This window comes from Nerophis ophidion, linkage group LG04, assembly GCF_033978795.1.
Source record: "Nerophis ophidion isolate RoL-2023_Sa linkage group LG04, RoL_Noph_v1.0, whole genome shotgun sequence".
Lineage (NCBI taxonomy): Eukaryota > Metazoa > Chordata > Actinopteri > Syngnathiformes > Syngnathidae > Nerophis > Nerophis ophidion.
The window spans coordinates 35,299,035-35,315,793 of NC_084614.1; the positions used below are offsets into that span (position 1 = coordinate 35,299,035).

At 45.9% G+C, this 16,759-nt stretch overlaps 1 protein-coding gene across 1 annotated transcript in view; it reads right to left on the reverse strand.

Moving 5' to 3' along the window:
* Positions 1–361: 361 nt before the first annotated feature.
* aspa (aspartoacylase) overlaps positions 362–16,759 on the reverse strand; it is a 31,553-nt gene continuing 15,155 nt past the window's right edge. The window contains exons 2-6 of the mRNA XM_061897925.1: positions 12,194–12,389; positions 7,321–7,414; positions 7,116–7,223; positions 2,417–2,526; positions 362–1,359 (exon numbers count right to left, since the gene is read on the reverse strand). Of these exons, the coding sequence (XP_061753909.1) occupies positions 1,168–1,359; positions 2,417–2,526; positions 7,116–7,223; positions 7,321–7,414; positions 12,194–12,389 (700 nt within the window). The 3' untranslated portion in view covers positions 362–1,167. The remainder of the gene's footprint in view (positions 1,360–2,416; positions 2,527–7,115; positions 7,224–7,320; positions 7,415–12,193; positions 12,390–16,759) is intronic.

A 16,759-nucleotide genomic window follows, 5' to 3' on the forward strand; every position in this document is an offset into this window, starting at 1 on the left:
AAACCTTTCGTAAAAGGAAAAAAAAATGTACGACGGAATTACAGACAGAAATACCCATTTGTATATATATAAATAGATTTATTTATTAAAGGTAAATTGAGCAAATTGGCTATTTCTGGCAATTTATTTAAGTGTGTATCAAACTGGTAGCCCTTCGCATTAATCAGTACCCAAGAAGTAGCTCTTGTTTTCAAAACGGTTGGTGACCCCTGCTGTACTGTATTCGGATTATCGTCCAACTTTAGTCTCTAGCAGTAAGTGCTGTTGCCATTTAAATGATAGTTAACTGGCGCCCTCTACCTGCACCAATGTGTTACTACACAGACAGAGCAATTTAACATGGGAGATTACAGCATCAACACATGTTTTTCTGTGTTTATTGGTTGGATGATTTCCACATGATTGAAAGGACAGTGAACTTGATTTTTTTTATCATACAAATGTTGGTAACACCCATAGTTATTAAACATAATGAGTGACCTTCATGACAACAATGACAAAAAACAACACCTGCCTTGACACAACTACACAGCACATCAAACATACAGTACAAGAATATCAAAATAGACACATATATTACTTTTTGTGTGTAGAAAGGAAAGAAACATACTATTATTATTAAAATATGTCGTTATCCAACACGTTTATAGTTCAATTTGGCAGTGCAATCAAGTCTCTTTTAAGGCAACAATGGGAGAGCACCACAGATGCAACCACAGGAGTTACAGGAAGGTAGTGTCAAAGGCCACAAATACCCTCCCAGAATGTCACAAACATATGTAAAGAGGAAGACAAACCACTACAGTTTCGGGTCAAAGTTTGTAGGTCATGCTCCTTAATTAGCTTCCTGAGCATCAAAAGGAAAATATACAGCAACTAAAAAATGATTAAGCTGGAGATTTCATCCCATAAAAGGCGTTGATTTAATAAAAGTATCTCTTTAAATAACAGTATCATATAACCACAATGTTTAATCAGATCGCCACTGCAAAGATTCCACCTCTTTGCATAGTTAACAGATTTGCTGTCAGTAAATGCGCCAAAAAAATAAAATCACTGGGCAGAAGATGGCGTCTATCGTTATGTCTGAATGGTCAAATTTGCTAAGAGAAGAAAGTGCAAAAGTTATATACAAATAGTTCTGGCGGCTCGCGTGTTCTCGCCATTCTAAGCTTTTCTTATGCCACTCGCCACCAGAGTTTCTCTCCTGGTGGTCACAAAAGCCTGTTGTTTTTCATAATAGGCTGCTTCGTTTATAAACGTGGGATAAACAGTGCCGGATCCTTGGAAGGCGATGGTTTTCCCGTCAAATGTTTGGAACATGGGGTCACCGGGGTTCAGTGGCTCCCAGTCGCAGTCCTGGAACAAAAAGTGACTCATTGTAACATTATACTAGGGTTGTATAACGGCTAAAAGTATAGTACCGCAATACTAATGAATCAGAGCGGCTAAAGTCCATCCGCAGTCAGCAGTGTTTTAACTACTTCTAAATCACTAATCCCCGCCTACATGGTGACAAATAAAATAAGTTTCTTACAAATATCATCCTGCAAGGATGAGGAATAGCTAAACATGCTTCACTACACACCGTAGCTCACCAGCGTCAAAATATAAACAAACGGCAACTAAGAAATGATTAAGCTGGAGATTTCATATCAAGTACAGTAGCGTATCTAGTCGATACTACTATGATATTATGATATGATACTACTATTTTCCTGAGGGAACTCTCTTGAAGGAATCAATAAAATACTATCTATCTATCTATATATGATTATGTCGATATTTGTTGGCATCACAACATCGTCTTTCGTTTTTTTTTAAATGTATGTTATGTTTATAAACTCAGAAAATATGTCCCTGGATCCTGTAACGACTTGTTGTTGGATTCATACCAAAATTTGTGGTAACATCCATAACTAATGTAAAGCCTCCAAACAACAGAAAAATAAGTGATTATTCCATTTTAACAGAAGTGTAGATAGAACATGTTGAAAGAGAAAGTAAGCAGATATTAATAGTAAATGAACAAGTAGATTAATAATTCATTTTTTTCCACTTGTCCTTCATAATTTGGACAAAATAATAGAAGGGGAAAATGATACAATATGTTACTGCATACGTCAGCAACTATATTAGGAGCCTTTATTTGCTTACTTAGTACTAAAAGACAAATTGTCTTGTATGTTCACTATTTTATTTAAGGACAAACTTGCAATACAAAAAACATGTTTAATTTACCCTAAGATTTTTTGTTAAAATAAAGCCAATAATGCATTTTTTTGTGGTCCCCTTTGTTTAGAAAAGTATCGAAAAAGTTTTGGTACCAAAATATTGGTAATGGGACAACACTACCTTATACTATGTGTTTTACAACCATTTCTCATGTCCTTTTCCTTGTTTGGTTTTTTTTCACCTGTAGATTGGGGTGCACCATGGCTATGATGTTTCCGTTGGCGTCTCTTGGGTAGTCGACCCGCTCAGAAACGCGGAAAACTTCAACAGTGCAAGAAGGGAATTCCATGCCTGAAAGACACATGGCAAACAAACAATGTTAACCAAAAAACTTCTAAAATAACTACGAGATAGCGCAGTACCATCCACAGCACCATCTTGAAAACCAATCAGGCAAACAGGTTGGTTAAGAATGCAGTCAACATGGAACTAAACCACATTCTGCATCACCTCGACTCTTCAGGGACCGAGGCTGGGATCCTGTTTGTGGACTTCACACTATAATTCCGTATATTCTGCACCATAAACTCACCCAGCTCCTAGTGACTGGCCTCCACCTGTCAGTGGAGCACCAACTTCCTGACTGACAGAAGGTAGCAAATAAGGCTGACATTGCATCCCTCATTATAATCAGTACTGGTGCTCCCCAGGGCTGTGTTCTCTCCCCACTGCTCTTCTCCCTCTCCACCAATGACTGCATCTCAAGAGAGCCTACTGTGAAACTATTGAAGTTTGCAGACAACACCACCATGTTGCCATTTCATCCAAGTTGGAAACAAGTCTGCCTACAGACAGGAAGGTGGAACAGCTGGCTCTCTGGTGCAGTTAAAACCATCTGGAGCTGAATTCGCTCAAGATTGTGGAGATGACAGTGGACTACAGGAGAAGCCCTCCTTCGGGACTGTAGAAAAGGTAATTGGTGTTGCCGTTTCCCCCATCAAAGACTTATACAGGTCCAGGGTCAGGAAACAGGCAGATAGCATTACTGCAGACCCCTTACACTGTTCACAACCTGTTCAACCTCCTCTTTTCCAGCAAGCATGACAGATCACTGTACGCCAAAACAACTTAAGAACAGTTTCTTTCCCCAAGCTACCACTCTGATGAACACTAAACAGTCATGTGAATGTACTATCTCCACCTCTACCAACTAATACAACTTAAAAAAGGAAGGAGAAAAGGTCAAACTGAATCTACTGCAGGTGTGCCAAGCTTGCGGCATCACTTTATATCTTGATAAAAGACTAAGAGGGGAAATGCAGTTTTTTGGGAATTTTGCCTATCGTTCGCAATCATAAGAGACATGACAGATTGTTTTTTTTTTTAATGCATTCTAACTTGTAAATAAACGTCTGCTTACAGCGGAGCCGATATAAGGTTCTCTATTCCGCCCTTAAAACCCAATATCATCATCATAGGCATCCGTCCGTCAGTAGTGACGATGGGTTGCGCCTGGGGGAGTTCATTCCCTCTCCGTGGCGCAAGCCTGGGCAGAAAGTATGGAGATCTTGGGTTGCCCAGACATCAAGATCCCCCTCTCGGCCGTGTCGATGTGGCCCAGAGGAAAGCAAGGCAATACATCTGGCATCGGCTTGGCTGCAGGAGCTGCCGGCAGGGGGTCAGCAATGACACCCAGTCGCCTCAGGGGCTCCACTCCTGATTTTCTGTCTGGGTTTTCTCCCGTAGCCTTTCCTTCTCCCAAAGGTACCACAAGGCAGCGGGTGTGGGGGGGTGCGGGGGTTGGGTAATGACAACTATTTGACCCATAGATGGGGCAGTGGTTGGCGGATGCCAGGGCGTGTCCACACACCGGTGGGCCTGCACACCTCGCCTCTGGGGCCCACTGCTGCTCTGAGATTATCTACAGTTTAGCCTGAGACCGCCAGGTCCCAGTTACCGTGTGTGGCCGCGAGGAGGCACTGTAGGAGTCTTGGTGGTGGAGAGGCTGTGTACCGGCAAGAGGAGGCTTAGCGCTCGGCTCCTCTTTTCACCCCCCGTAAAGACAGTAGCAGGCAGAAGCAGCATGCAACATGCAACATGCGCCAACTACAAGCACTTCTACACAGTGCTACTGCACTGACGCATCACACACACCCTGTTTTACAAACAACCCAATATATATCCGGCCAAAAAGCGCCAAAAATACTCAATTTACGTTTAGTGACTTAAATATTAACAAACCCCCCGCAACCCCGAACACGACAAGCGGTAGAAGATGGATGGAATATTAACTAAGTAATAGAGTGATATTGTTATTATAAGCGCTAACTCAGACAAACTATAGCGGCGCCGTGAGCACTACTGACATCGAGTAGTCTGACGCTTTCTCGCTTCCTTGCTACCTGGAAATTTATTGTAAATCATAAATCATGCATCTTGCATAGGATAAGACTGAAGACAAACTCAGACATGTTGGTGCACTTTGACAGTCAAATTAGACCCAAAATTGGCGAGAACGACACGAAAAACACTCGGTCCCAGGCGCCGTCTCTTCGTGAGGTTTATGAGTCATTCTTCATTTAAACGTGATTATAACAAGATTCTTTAAATCGGCATGCTAATGACAGCAGACCGTGTACAGTAAGTGATGTTTTATTATGTTTGTTGGCTCTCATGAAGTCTGCAGTGAGTAATAATTAGTGATGTTGGAAAAAATAAAAGCGAATGTCATGATGCGTTTTTTTTTATTAATGCGTCGTGTATGCTTAAAATCATCAAAATACATAAATATCAAATGTTGTAAATAAGCCTGTTACTACATTACATATATACTTACATCATGTATATAAAACCTTAATAGAGGTGTTTTTTGGCTTTGTAGGCAGAATAGAGCACCTGCCGTAAACTCCATTGTAAACAGACTCGTGGTCAAATTTAATATTAAAAAATCCATACGTCGTTATGTCTCTCATAATGATTGTGAACAATAAGCAAAATTCCAAAAAAAGTACAGTTCCTCTTTAAGACAAACTGAAATTGAGAAAAGGCTTTCGTACCTGTGAGTTCTTATCTTTTAATTACCATGCAAATATTAAAAAAAATTATGTCATTATGTTGTTGTATTGGGAAATGTTTTTACTTATTTTATTTCGGAATAAGGCTGTAACATAGGAAAATGGGGGAAAAAAGCACAGTTGGTGTTTGTTATTGACATGTCCCTTACACTCTTAAGAGAAATGTGATCTTGTATACCAAAACAGGTTATTTCCTCAAGTAACTCGGCTTCCGAAAGCGTCAACATTGATTCATTACCATGTCACAGCATTCATCAGCACAACCAGGGTGGCCGTGAGACAGAAGATTGCTCCACCATTGGCACGGAAGACATGGAAGCTGACCAGCTCTGAACAAACAAGAGTATTCAACAACTGCCCAGTTTTGTGCAAAGCGACGGACTGCAACTCATATGGAGAAGAAAAGGGTTGCCTTGCTGCGTGTCAACATAGAACACGCTGTACCATTCCGTCGGGCAGGCACTGGACTCGATCTATTCAGACTTCTGAGTGCAGGTACGTGTGAGTGAAATTGTGGCGCACCCATGAGCAACTTGTCATCTCTCATTGTGTGTCTTGCTCTGCTGAGAGGACTGTACAAGGACCAATTAGACCATAGCTTAGCATCATCCTATTACATAACCCTTTGAATAATCATAGTAGGTTCAAAAATACAAGCTGAACTAGGAGACATTTCATTGGACAATTTCACTGGATTTCTTTGAATAAATAAATTGTTTTATGTATGTATTTAGGGTACATTGAATGTACACTGCACACCAGGAATTAAACTCAATTGTTCTGGGGACATTTTCAGAACGACTTCTACCTGTACTATTATTCTTATTTTTTACATAAGGTCAATGCTAGGGAACGATCCTCTGTGCTGGGTATGTTCTCACTGCTAGTCAATTCCGATTGGTGATTGATGAACTGGATGAGAATGAATTGAACTGGTTGAACTGAGTACGGCCAGAGAGAGATGAATGGAACCAGTCGAGGGGTGTGTGGGATATATGAGAGTTGGTGACAAAGGTGGCGCTCAGATTGAGAGGGAAGGATAATAGTCCCGTGTTTGCCACCAACAGGAGGTCATTTGTGATTTTAAGGAGGGCTGTTTCAGTGCTCTGGTGGGGAACTAAAACTGCTCTGTATTGTTGGAGAGATGAACATGAATCTGCGAAGCCAGTGTTTTTTTCAGGATTTTGAAAAAAATGCCAGGCTGGCAATGGGACGGAGGTTTTTGAAAATATTGTGGTCTGAATTAGATTTCAGTGTTACAGCAGCGGTTTTAAAATAAAAAAATCAGATGTATTAAAGATTGCACAGGCACTAATCCAAACACATGTTTGTTACATTCCAATTAACATGGAATTGATCTCAGATGTCTCCTGCTTGGGCAGCCCAGACCATGCCACCTTATAAATACACAAATCATATTGAAATTAGCCATGTGACTGAGATCTGGACACTCTGCCCAATCAGAATTCACCCCCAAGCATTCTTTCTCGTGTTTCCAGCGAAGGAAAGAGGATTGAGATTGTGAGCCTGTCAATGCTCTGTCCTCCAAGAACCACACACAGGCTGAAATAAAATAAGAAATGGTCGACATCTTCAAGAAAGTTAAGAAGATGGATGTGCCAGCCAAAACATACAAAATGACCAGAGATAAAGTAGTGCTGCACCTCGTTTGAAAAAACTTTAGAAGAGGTGAGTGACTCTGATTACCCCCAAAATAAATATAATTTGTTGTAACTTGAAAAAAATGTGTTCGTACAATAGCCTGCTAATTGTACATAATTGACCATCATTCATTACTATGCCCGTTCTTATTGGCCATGTTTGCAAGTAAGTACATGTTAACAGCTGTGGTCATTTCTGTCTTACCTTCATTAAACAAAGCAATGAAGTCCAGGGCATGTCTGAGTATGACCCTCATAGCTTCAAATATGTTACTCCTCAAAACTCCTTGAGGCTGAGGACCGACCTCCAGGCCTAAAACAACAATCAAAAAGATGCAGATGTTGTACCTGCCCTGCAAATATTCTTACAGCTACGTCACCAATGAACCAATTTGCTTTAAGGTACTCACCCACAGGATGTTTGGCTATGGAGCGTGAAGTGGAATACTTGAGCAGTGGATGTTCATTCAGCAGAACAAGACAACTTGCAGGGGCCATGGCTTTCTGCAAAACAGCAAAAATAAACAATGATACAATCAAGTTTTTACATAAGTTTTTATCATTACCTTTGTTTGCTTATTTGCTAAAAGAAGTCAATATATTGAGGCATGTGGCAGCTATTCTAATTATGTTGGTTCCCATTAGAGGTGAGCAGATTGATACACATTTCAATATTATCGACACCAATAAGTAATAGCGTTGAGAGTTATATTGTTCACTTTTCTTTGTTTATTTGACACAATATCTGTATTTTTTATTGTGTTTTTCAAATATATATTGTCTCTATTATAATATTGTTGTATGTATTGTTTAAAAACCCAGGGAATAAGTCATTGGACACAGGAGGGCTTTGAGGCAAAAAGCCAAATAATTTGAATGAGAGTCAGTAATTTTTGCTTTTCTTTACTATTGAATTTATTTTGCTCAATTGTATGTAAAAAAAAAAAAAGAAATAAGGGAATTGTTTATTCATGTTTTTGCTATTGTTACACCGTATTTCACTTGTTCTCTCACAATACATATAGATTTTTTTGCATTAAATATTTATCCCGCACTTTATTCTCATAAAAATCATTAGTAACAAATTCAAATCACAAAAACATTAAATGTTCCTGAAAATGTGGAAGTAAAAATTATTGGCGATACTGCTCCTGTATTTATTTGGTATGGATACAAGATTTGTAGTCTTAACCACTTCTAGTTTTTGTCACACCTATGGATCATGTTTTGTTTTGTCATGTTATGTTTTGTTTGTGATTTTGGACAATCAGTCACGTTTTGCACTTCCTGGTTTGTTTGTTTCCATGCCAACCTCATTAGTTTTCACCTGTCACGTCCCTGTTCTCAGCCTCACCTGTTTTCACTAATCATCACAGCTATTTAGGTCACTCTTTTTCTTGTCTTCGTCCTGGGATCTACACACCAACTTTCATTGTTATCTACGACCTTGCTGCTCATTCTCCATGCCCACGATCACCTGCCACGCACCTTGCTATTCTTGCCTCCTGTTTTTGTTGTCACAGAGCACACACAATCCAAGTCCAAGCCTGACAGAAAGATCCCAGCATAAGAGCTCCTTCGCAGATGGTCATTTGTACGAGGCTTCGTTGGCGGTGCTGCGCGCTATGGAGGAGGAAGCGCTCCGCTATTCCTCCATGGTGCTCAAAGATATGATGTGGGGGCCAAATGGCAAATTGGCGCCAATAACATCCATTTGGTCCGAAGATGACACCATGCCGTCTTCCCGGAAGCGTCACCCTCAACGAAGGACGTTGGGGAAGGCTTCCAGGTGCGGAAAGGAAGCGTCGCGCCAGCAAGCTCCTCCCACTCAGGGCGGAAGTGGACCGCGAGCTGCCCGGACTCTCCACGACAACGTCACGCCATCGTCAACAGACATCACAGACCAGGATTTTTTTTCCAAATCTTTCACAGTTAATCACCCACCTCCATCAGAAGACTCAGACCCCATAGCAATGATAAATCATTACCAAAACATGATTTTGAACATTAGAGCACATGAATCACAGCCATCCAAAGTACATGCCACGCGCCCCAGGACTCAAGCCCCCCCCAAGCCACAAGATTTTTTTTCAGATAATCAAACAAAGACAATAAAAAGACAATATGGACAATTTAAAGGGGAAGATTCTGCCCTCCTCCTCACCTCCCTCCGCCCACCCCAAAAGACTTTAAAAGGTCATGATGAAAGTGTCTGGCAGCCACTCCTTGAGGGGGGGGGGGGGCTGGGCTGGGAGCTTGTGGGTTGGTTCTGCCCGGTGCGGTTCCAAGCCACAGCGACCAGCACATCCCCCACTTCCAGTTCTTCAACCGGCCAAGCCACAGCGGCCAACACGGCCACATCCACCAGTCTTTCAGCCTGCTAAGCCGCAGCTTCCAGCGAGGCCACCTGCACCAAGATCAAGTCCACGTCCAGCTCCAAGACCAAGTCCACGTCCAGCTCCAAGACCAAGTCCACGTCCAGCTCCAAGTCCACGCCAAAGTCCAAGTCCATGCCGCCAAGCGCCGCCAGTGTCAGCTCCACGTCGAAGCCAAGCGCCGCCAGTGTCAGCTCCACGTCGAAGCCAAGCGCCGCCAGTGTCAGCTCCACGTCGAAGCCAAGCGCCGCCAGCGTCAGCTCCACGTCGAAGCCAAGCGCCGCCAGTGTCAGCTCCACGTCGAAGCCAAGCGCCGCCAGTGTCAGCTCCACGTCGAAGCCAAGCGCCGACAGTGGCAGCTCCACGTCGAAGCCAAGCGCCGACAGTGGCAGCTCCACGAAGCCAAGCGCCGCCAGTGTCAGCTCCACGTCGAAGCCAAGCGCCGCCAGTGTCAGATCCACGTCGAAGCCAAGCGCCGCCAGTGTCAGATCCACGTCGAAGCCAAGCGCCGCCAGTGTCAGCTCCACGTCGAAGCCAAGCGCCGCCAGCGGCAGCTCCACGTCGAAGCCAAGCGCCGCCAGTGTCAGCTCCACGTCGAAGCCAAGCGCCGCCAGCGTCAGCTCCACGTCGAAGCCAAGCGCCGCCAGTGTCAGCTCCACGTCGAAGCCAAGCGCCGCCAGTGTCAGCTCCACGTCGAAGCCAAGCGCCGACAGTGGCAGCTCCACGTCGAAGCCAAGCGCCGACAGTGGCAGCTCCACGAAGCCAAGCGCCGCCAGTGTCAGCTCCACGTCGAAGCCAAGCGCCGCCAGTGTCAGATCCACGTCGAAGCCAAGCGCCGCCAGTGTCAGATCCACGTCGAAGCCAAGCGCCGCCAGTGTCAGCTCCACGTCGAAGCCAAGCGCCGCCAGTGGCAGCTCCACGTCGAAGCCAAGCGCCGCCAGTGGCAGCTCCACGTCGAAGCCAAGCGCCGCCAGTGGCAGCTCCAAGTCCAAGTCCAAGTCCAAGTCCAAGTCCAAGTCCAAGTCCAAGTCCAAGTCCAAGTCCACGACCAAGTCCACGCCGACCGCCAACACCTGCCACGATGACGATGCGCCCGCCTCCTTGTTGGCCACGGAAGTGGCTGCTACATGGGTGTCCACCACGCCAAAGATGCCGACCTCGTCGGCCACAATTATGGCCATTACGTGGTCGTCGGCCACTACGTGGTCGTCCGCCACGCCAAGGGGGTCGGCCACGGATATGGCCGTTCCCGGGTCGCCCACCTCGGTCCTCCACGCGTCGCCGCCACCTGACCTTGCCCTGTTGGATACGGGGACATGTGGTTTGGCGATCCACCGCCATGTCCCCCTCCCGCCCTCCCATGACTCTCGATCATAGTTTTGTTTTGTTTTTTGTTTTGGACATCTGGGAGCTGTCTTTAACGGGGGGGGGGGCTCTGTCACACCTATGGATCATGTTTTGTTTTGTCATGTTATGTTTTTGATTTTGGACAATCAGTCACGTTTTGCACTTCCTGGTTTTGTTTGTTTCCATGCCAACCTCATTAGTTTTCACCTGTCACGTCCCTGTTCTCAGCCTCACCTGTTTTCACTAATCATCACAGCTATTTAAGTCACTCTTTTTCTTGTCTTCGTCCTGTTATCTACACACCAACTTTCATTGTTATCTACGACCTTGCTGCTCATTCTCCAAGCCCACGATCACCCGCCACGCACCTTGCTATTCTTGCCTCCTGTTTTTGTTGTCACAGAGCACACACAATCCAAGTCCAAGCCTGACAGTTTTTTGCCGTATGAAGTGTGTAAATTTATTTCAAGCAGTCATTTTTAAATTGTATGAAAAAAATTCAATTTTCTTTTCTTTTCGGAGAGAAACATGTAAGATTTTAAAGTATATAGGGAGTGTAGTAAAACTTCTAACTTAGAAACTTTATTGGGAATATTTGAGCATTTGTCGGAATCTTAAAATAAATAAATATAAATTTAAACAACTGTGTTTCTCCCAAACAAAACCTAAAACCAACACACTGCTTGACTCAAAAAAAAGAATACGTAAAAGTTGGTTTCCATGCATGTCTGCTTCTCACAAAAATATAATGAATATGCTTGTGTACGTTTATGCACAAAATTCCAGTGAATTTCCTTTCATTCCCACAAAAAGTTTCCAAACTTCCAACTAAATATTACAAAAATTAATTTCCAAATTGGTTTTGGAAATGTTGGTACAAAACTGACCCATAATTGACCCTACGTACTCAGTGGCTTAGTGGTTTGAGTGTCCGCCCTGAGATCGTTAAGTTGTGAGTTCAAACCCCGCCCGAGTCATACCAAAGACTATAAAAATGGGACCCATCACCTCCCTGCTTGGCACTCAGCATCAATGGTTGGGATTGGGGTTAAATCACCAAAAATAATTTCCCGGCGCGGCACAGCTGCTGCCCACTGCTCCCCTCACCTCCCAGGAGGTGGAACAAGGGGATGGGTCAAATGCTGAGGACAAATTTCACCACACCTAGTGTGTGTGTGACAATCATTGGTACTTTAACTTTAACTTGGGTGATAGCCTACGCATACTGTTTTTTAAATGTGCTTGTATATTAATAAAGGGGTGTACTTATAATCATGAAACCAACAACATAAATCTTTAGCTGGACCTAGCACATAATATTTACAGCCTAACTGGGTTGTTATCGCTCCTGCCTTAACCACATTAAGCTGGGGTAACCTAATGACACGGGTCACTAGGGGACAAAACAGTTTACTGAATCTCCCCAGTGACACATTAACTATTCTGCACATGAAAAAATAACAGTAAGGAAGATGTGATATGTGTCCACCTATTATTGTTTTTCATTGGGTGCTTTAAAAAACATATTGACACATGAATAATAATCAATATCAAAAACAACCTTGATGTAGTTCATCATCTGCAGATTGAAGTGGTCTTTAGAGTCCTCCAGAATAAGAGTGCAGCCCATGTTGGACGTGGTGTTGTGGAGGTCAAAGATGACGTCATAGGCCTCGGGACTTCCTTTGGGTCCGAATATTCTGTTGATCTCCTGGGCTCTCTGCACCTCGTAAGGCAATTCTTTGCCTCCCGCAGCACTGCACACACAACATTAAAACATGCTAACTTGCAAGGGTTTGGTACTATTTGACTCTCAACTGGGCAGTAAAGCCAAAAGAGAGTACACAACGGTTTCTATTCATAATTGAGGTCTTCTGAAATTTTTATCATTTCTGTGGATAAAATTCACGGTAAATATGACGTTCTTCATTAGAGAAAGATGAAGGAAGTATTAAATAACACAGGTCCTTATGGTTTGATGATTTCACACAGAAAACATTTGCGTAGAAACCAATGCCGTCTATTATTGATGCATCTAAACTTTCTATTTCACTTTTATATTAAAGGAAAACTGCACTTTGTTTGTTTTGCCCACCATCCAAAAATCCATATGTGAGACAAATCCCACGTCTGTACCTTTAATGCAGGGGTCGGGAACCTTTTTGGCTGAGAGAGTCATGAAAGCCAAATACTTTAAAATGTATTTTCGTGACAGCCATATCGTCATTTTCTAACATTGAATACAACTAAATGCGTGCGGGGCGTGGCAAAGAGTCAAGTATTTCATATATATATATAACTGTATATTCCATCCATCATCTTCCGCTTATCCGAGGTCGGGTCGCGGGGGCAACAGCCTAAGCAGGGAAACCCAGACTTCCCTCTCCCCAGCCACTTCGTCTAGCTCTTCCCGGGGGATCCCGAGGCGTTCCCAGGCCAGCCGGGAGACATAGTCTTCCCAACGTGTCCTGGGTCTTCCCCGTGGCCTCCTACCAGTTGGACGTGCCCTAAACACCTCCCTAGGGAGGCGTTCGGGTGGCATCCTGACCAGATGCCCGAACCACCTCATCTGGCTCCTCTCGATGTGGAGGAGCAGCGGCTTTACTTTGAGTTCCTCCCGGATGGCAGAGCTTCACACCCTATCTCTAAGGGAGAGCCCCGCCACACGGCGGAGGAAACTCATTTCGGCCGCTTGTACCCGTGATCTTATCCTTTCGGTCATGACCCAAAGCTCATGACCATAGGTGAGGATGGGAACGTAGATCGACCGGTAAATTGAGAGCTTTGCCTTCCGGCTCAGCTCCTTCTTCACCACAACGGATCGGTACAACGTCCGCATTACTGAAGACGCCGCACCGATCCGCCTGTCGATCTCACGATCCACTCTTCCCTCACTCGTGAACAAGACTCCTAGGTACTTGAACTCCTCCACTTGGGGCAGGGTCTCCTCCCCAACCCGGAGATGGCACTCCACCCTTTTCCGGGCGAGAACCATGGACTCGGACTTGGAGGTGCTGATTCTCATTCCGGTCGCTTCACACTCGGCTGCGAACCGATCCAGCGAGAGCTGAAGATCCCGGTCAGATGAAGCCATCAGGACCACATCATCTGCAAAAAGCAGAGACCTAATCCTGCGGTTACCAAACCGGAACCCCTCAACGCCTTGACTGCGCCTAGAAATTCTGTCCATAAAAGTTATGAACAGAATCGGTGACAAAGGACAGCCTTGGCGGAGTCCAACCTTCACTGGAAATGTGTTCGACTTACTGCCGGCAATGCGAACCAAGCTCTGGCACTGATCGTACAGGGAACGGACCGCCACAATAAGACAGTCCGATACCCCATACCCTCTGAGCACTCCCCACAGGAGTTCCCGAGGGACACGGTCGAATGCCTTCTCCAAGTCCACAAAGCACATATAGACTGGTTGGGCAAACTCCCATGCACCCTCAAGAACCCTGCCGAGAGTATAGAGCTGGTCCACAGTTCCGCGACCACGACGAAAACCACACTGTTCCTCCTGAATCCGAGGTTCGACTATCCGACGTAGCCTCCTCTCCAGTACACCTGAATAAACCTTACCGGGAAGGCTGAGGAGTGTGATCCCACGATAGTTGGAACACACCCTCCGGTCCCCCTTCTTAAAGAGAGGAACCACCACCCCGGTCTGCCAATCCAGAGGTACCGCCCCCGATGTCCACGCGATGCTGCAAAGTCTTGTCAACCAAGACAGCCCCACAGCATCCAGAGCCTTAAGGAACTCCGGGCGGATCTCGTCCACCCCTGGGGCCTTGCCACCGAGGAGCTTTTTAACTACCTCAGCGACCTCAGCCCCAGAAATAGGAGAGTCCACCACAGATTCCCCAGGCACTGCTTCCTCATAGGAAGACGTGTTGGTGGGATTGAGGAGGTCTTCGAAGTATTCCTTCCACCTATCCACAACATCCGCAGTCGAGGTCAGCAGAACACCATCCGCACCATACACGGTGTTGATAGTGCACTGCTTCCCCTTCCTGAGGCGGCGGACGGTGGTCCAGAATCGCTTCGAAGCCGTCCGGAAGTCGTTTTCCATGGCTTCCCCGAACTCTTCCCATGTCCGAGTTTTTGCCTCCACGACCGCTGAAGCTGCACACCGCTTGGCCTGTCGGTACCTGTCCACTGCCTCCGGAGCCCTATGAGCCAAAAGGACCCGATAGGACTCCTTCTTCAGCTTGACGGCATCCCTCACCGCTGGTGTCCACCAAGGGGTTTTAGGATTGCCGCCCCGACAGGCACCAACTACCTTGCGGCCACAGCTCCGATCTGCCGCCTCGACAATAGAGGTGCGGAACATGGTCCACTCGGACTCAATGTCCAGCACCTCCCTCGTGACATGTTCAAAGTTCTTCCGGAGGTGGGAATTGAAACTTTGTCTGACAGGAGACTCTGCCAGACGTTCCCAGCAGACCCTCACAATGCGTTTGGGCCTCCCAGGTCTGTCCGGCATCCTCCCCCACCATCGCAGCCAACTCACCACCAGGTGGTGATCGGTAGAAAGCTCCGCCCCTCTCTTCACCCGAGTGTCCAAAACATGAGGCCGCAAATCCGATGACACAACTACAAAGTCGATCATGGAACTGCGGCCTAGGGTGTCCTGGTGCCAAGTGCACATATGGACACCCTTATGTTTGAACATGGTGTTTGTTATCGACAAACTGTGACGAGCACAAAAGTCCAATAACAAAACACCACTCGGGTTCAGATCCGGGCGGCCATTCTTCCCAATCACGCCTCTCCAGGTTTCACTGTCGTTGCCAACGTGAGCGTTGAAGTCTCCCAGTAGGACAAGGGAATCACCCGGGGGAGCACTTTCCAGTACTCCCTCGAGTGTTCCCAAAAAGGGTGGGTACTCTGAACTGCTGTTTGGTGCATAAGCACAAACAACAGTCAGGACCCGTCCCCCCACCCGAAGGCGGAGGGAGGCTACCCTTTCGTCCACCGGGTTGAACTCCAACGTACAGGCTTTGAGCCGGGGGGAAACAAGAATTGCCACCCCAGCCCGTCGCCTCTCACTGCCGGCAACGCCAGAGTGGAAGAGAGTCCAATCCCTCTCGAGAGAAGTGGTTCCAGAGCCCTTGCTGTGCGTCGAAGTGAGTCCGACTATATCCAGCCGGAATTTCTCGACTTCGCGCACTAGCTCAGGCTCTTTCCCCCCCAGTGACGTGACGTTCCACGTCCCAAGAGCTAGCTTCTGTAGCCGAGGATCGGACCGCCAAGTGCCCTGCCTTCGGCTGTCGCCCAGCTCACAATGCACCCGACCTTTATGGCCCCTGCTATGGGTGGTGAGCCCATTGGAGGGGTGACCCACGTTGCCTCTTCGGGCTGTGCCCGGCCGGGCCCCATGGGTACAGGCCCGGCCACCAGGCGCTCGCCATCGTGCCCCACCTCCGGGCCTGGCTCCAGAGGGGGGCCCCGGTGACCCGCGTCCGGGCGAGGGAAATCTGGGTCCATGGTTTATCATCTTCATAAAGGTCTTCGAGCTGCTCTTTGTCTGATCCCTCACCTAGAACCTGTTTGCCTTGGGAGACCCTACCAGGGGGCTTTATGCCCCCGGACAACATAGCTCCTAGGATCATTGGGACACGCAAACTCCTCTACCACGATAAGGTTGCAGCTCAGAGAGGAGTATATATACTGTATATATATATATATAAGAAATACTTGACTTTCAGTGAATTCTAGCTATATATATGTATAAATAAAGGAAATACTTGAAATTCAGTGTTCATTTATTTACACATCTACACACACATAACACTCATCTACTCATTGTTGAGTTAAGGGTTAAATCGTCCATATTCTCTGTCACTATTTTTCCAAACATATGCATGCACAGCTAGACTCTCTGGCGGTGGTGTCAGAGAGAAGAAGTCTAGCAAAACTCCTAGCCTTTATGGACAACACCTCCCACCCACTACACTTGGACCTTGCGGAGAGAATGAGCATGTTCAGTGGAAGGCTCAGACCCCCAAAATGTAACACGGAACCACACAGGAGGTCCTTCATACCGACAGCCATCAGACTGTATAATGCATATGTTCCTTGATTGCACTTAAATGTAAAATATATGTAGAATATATATTATTCA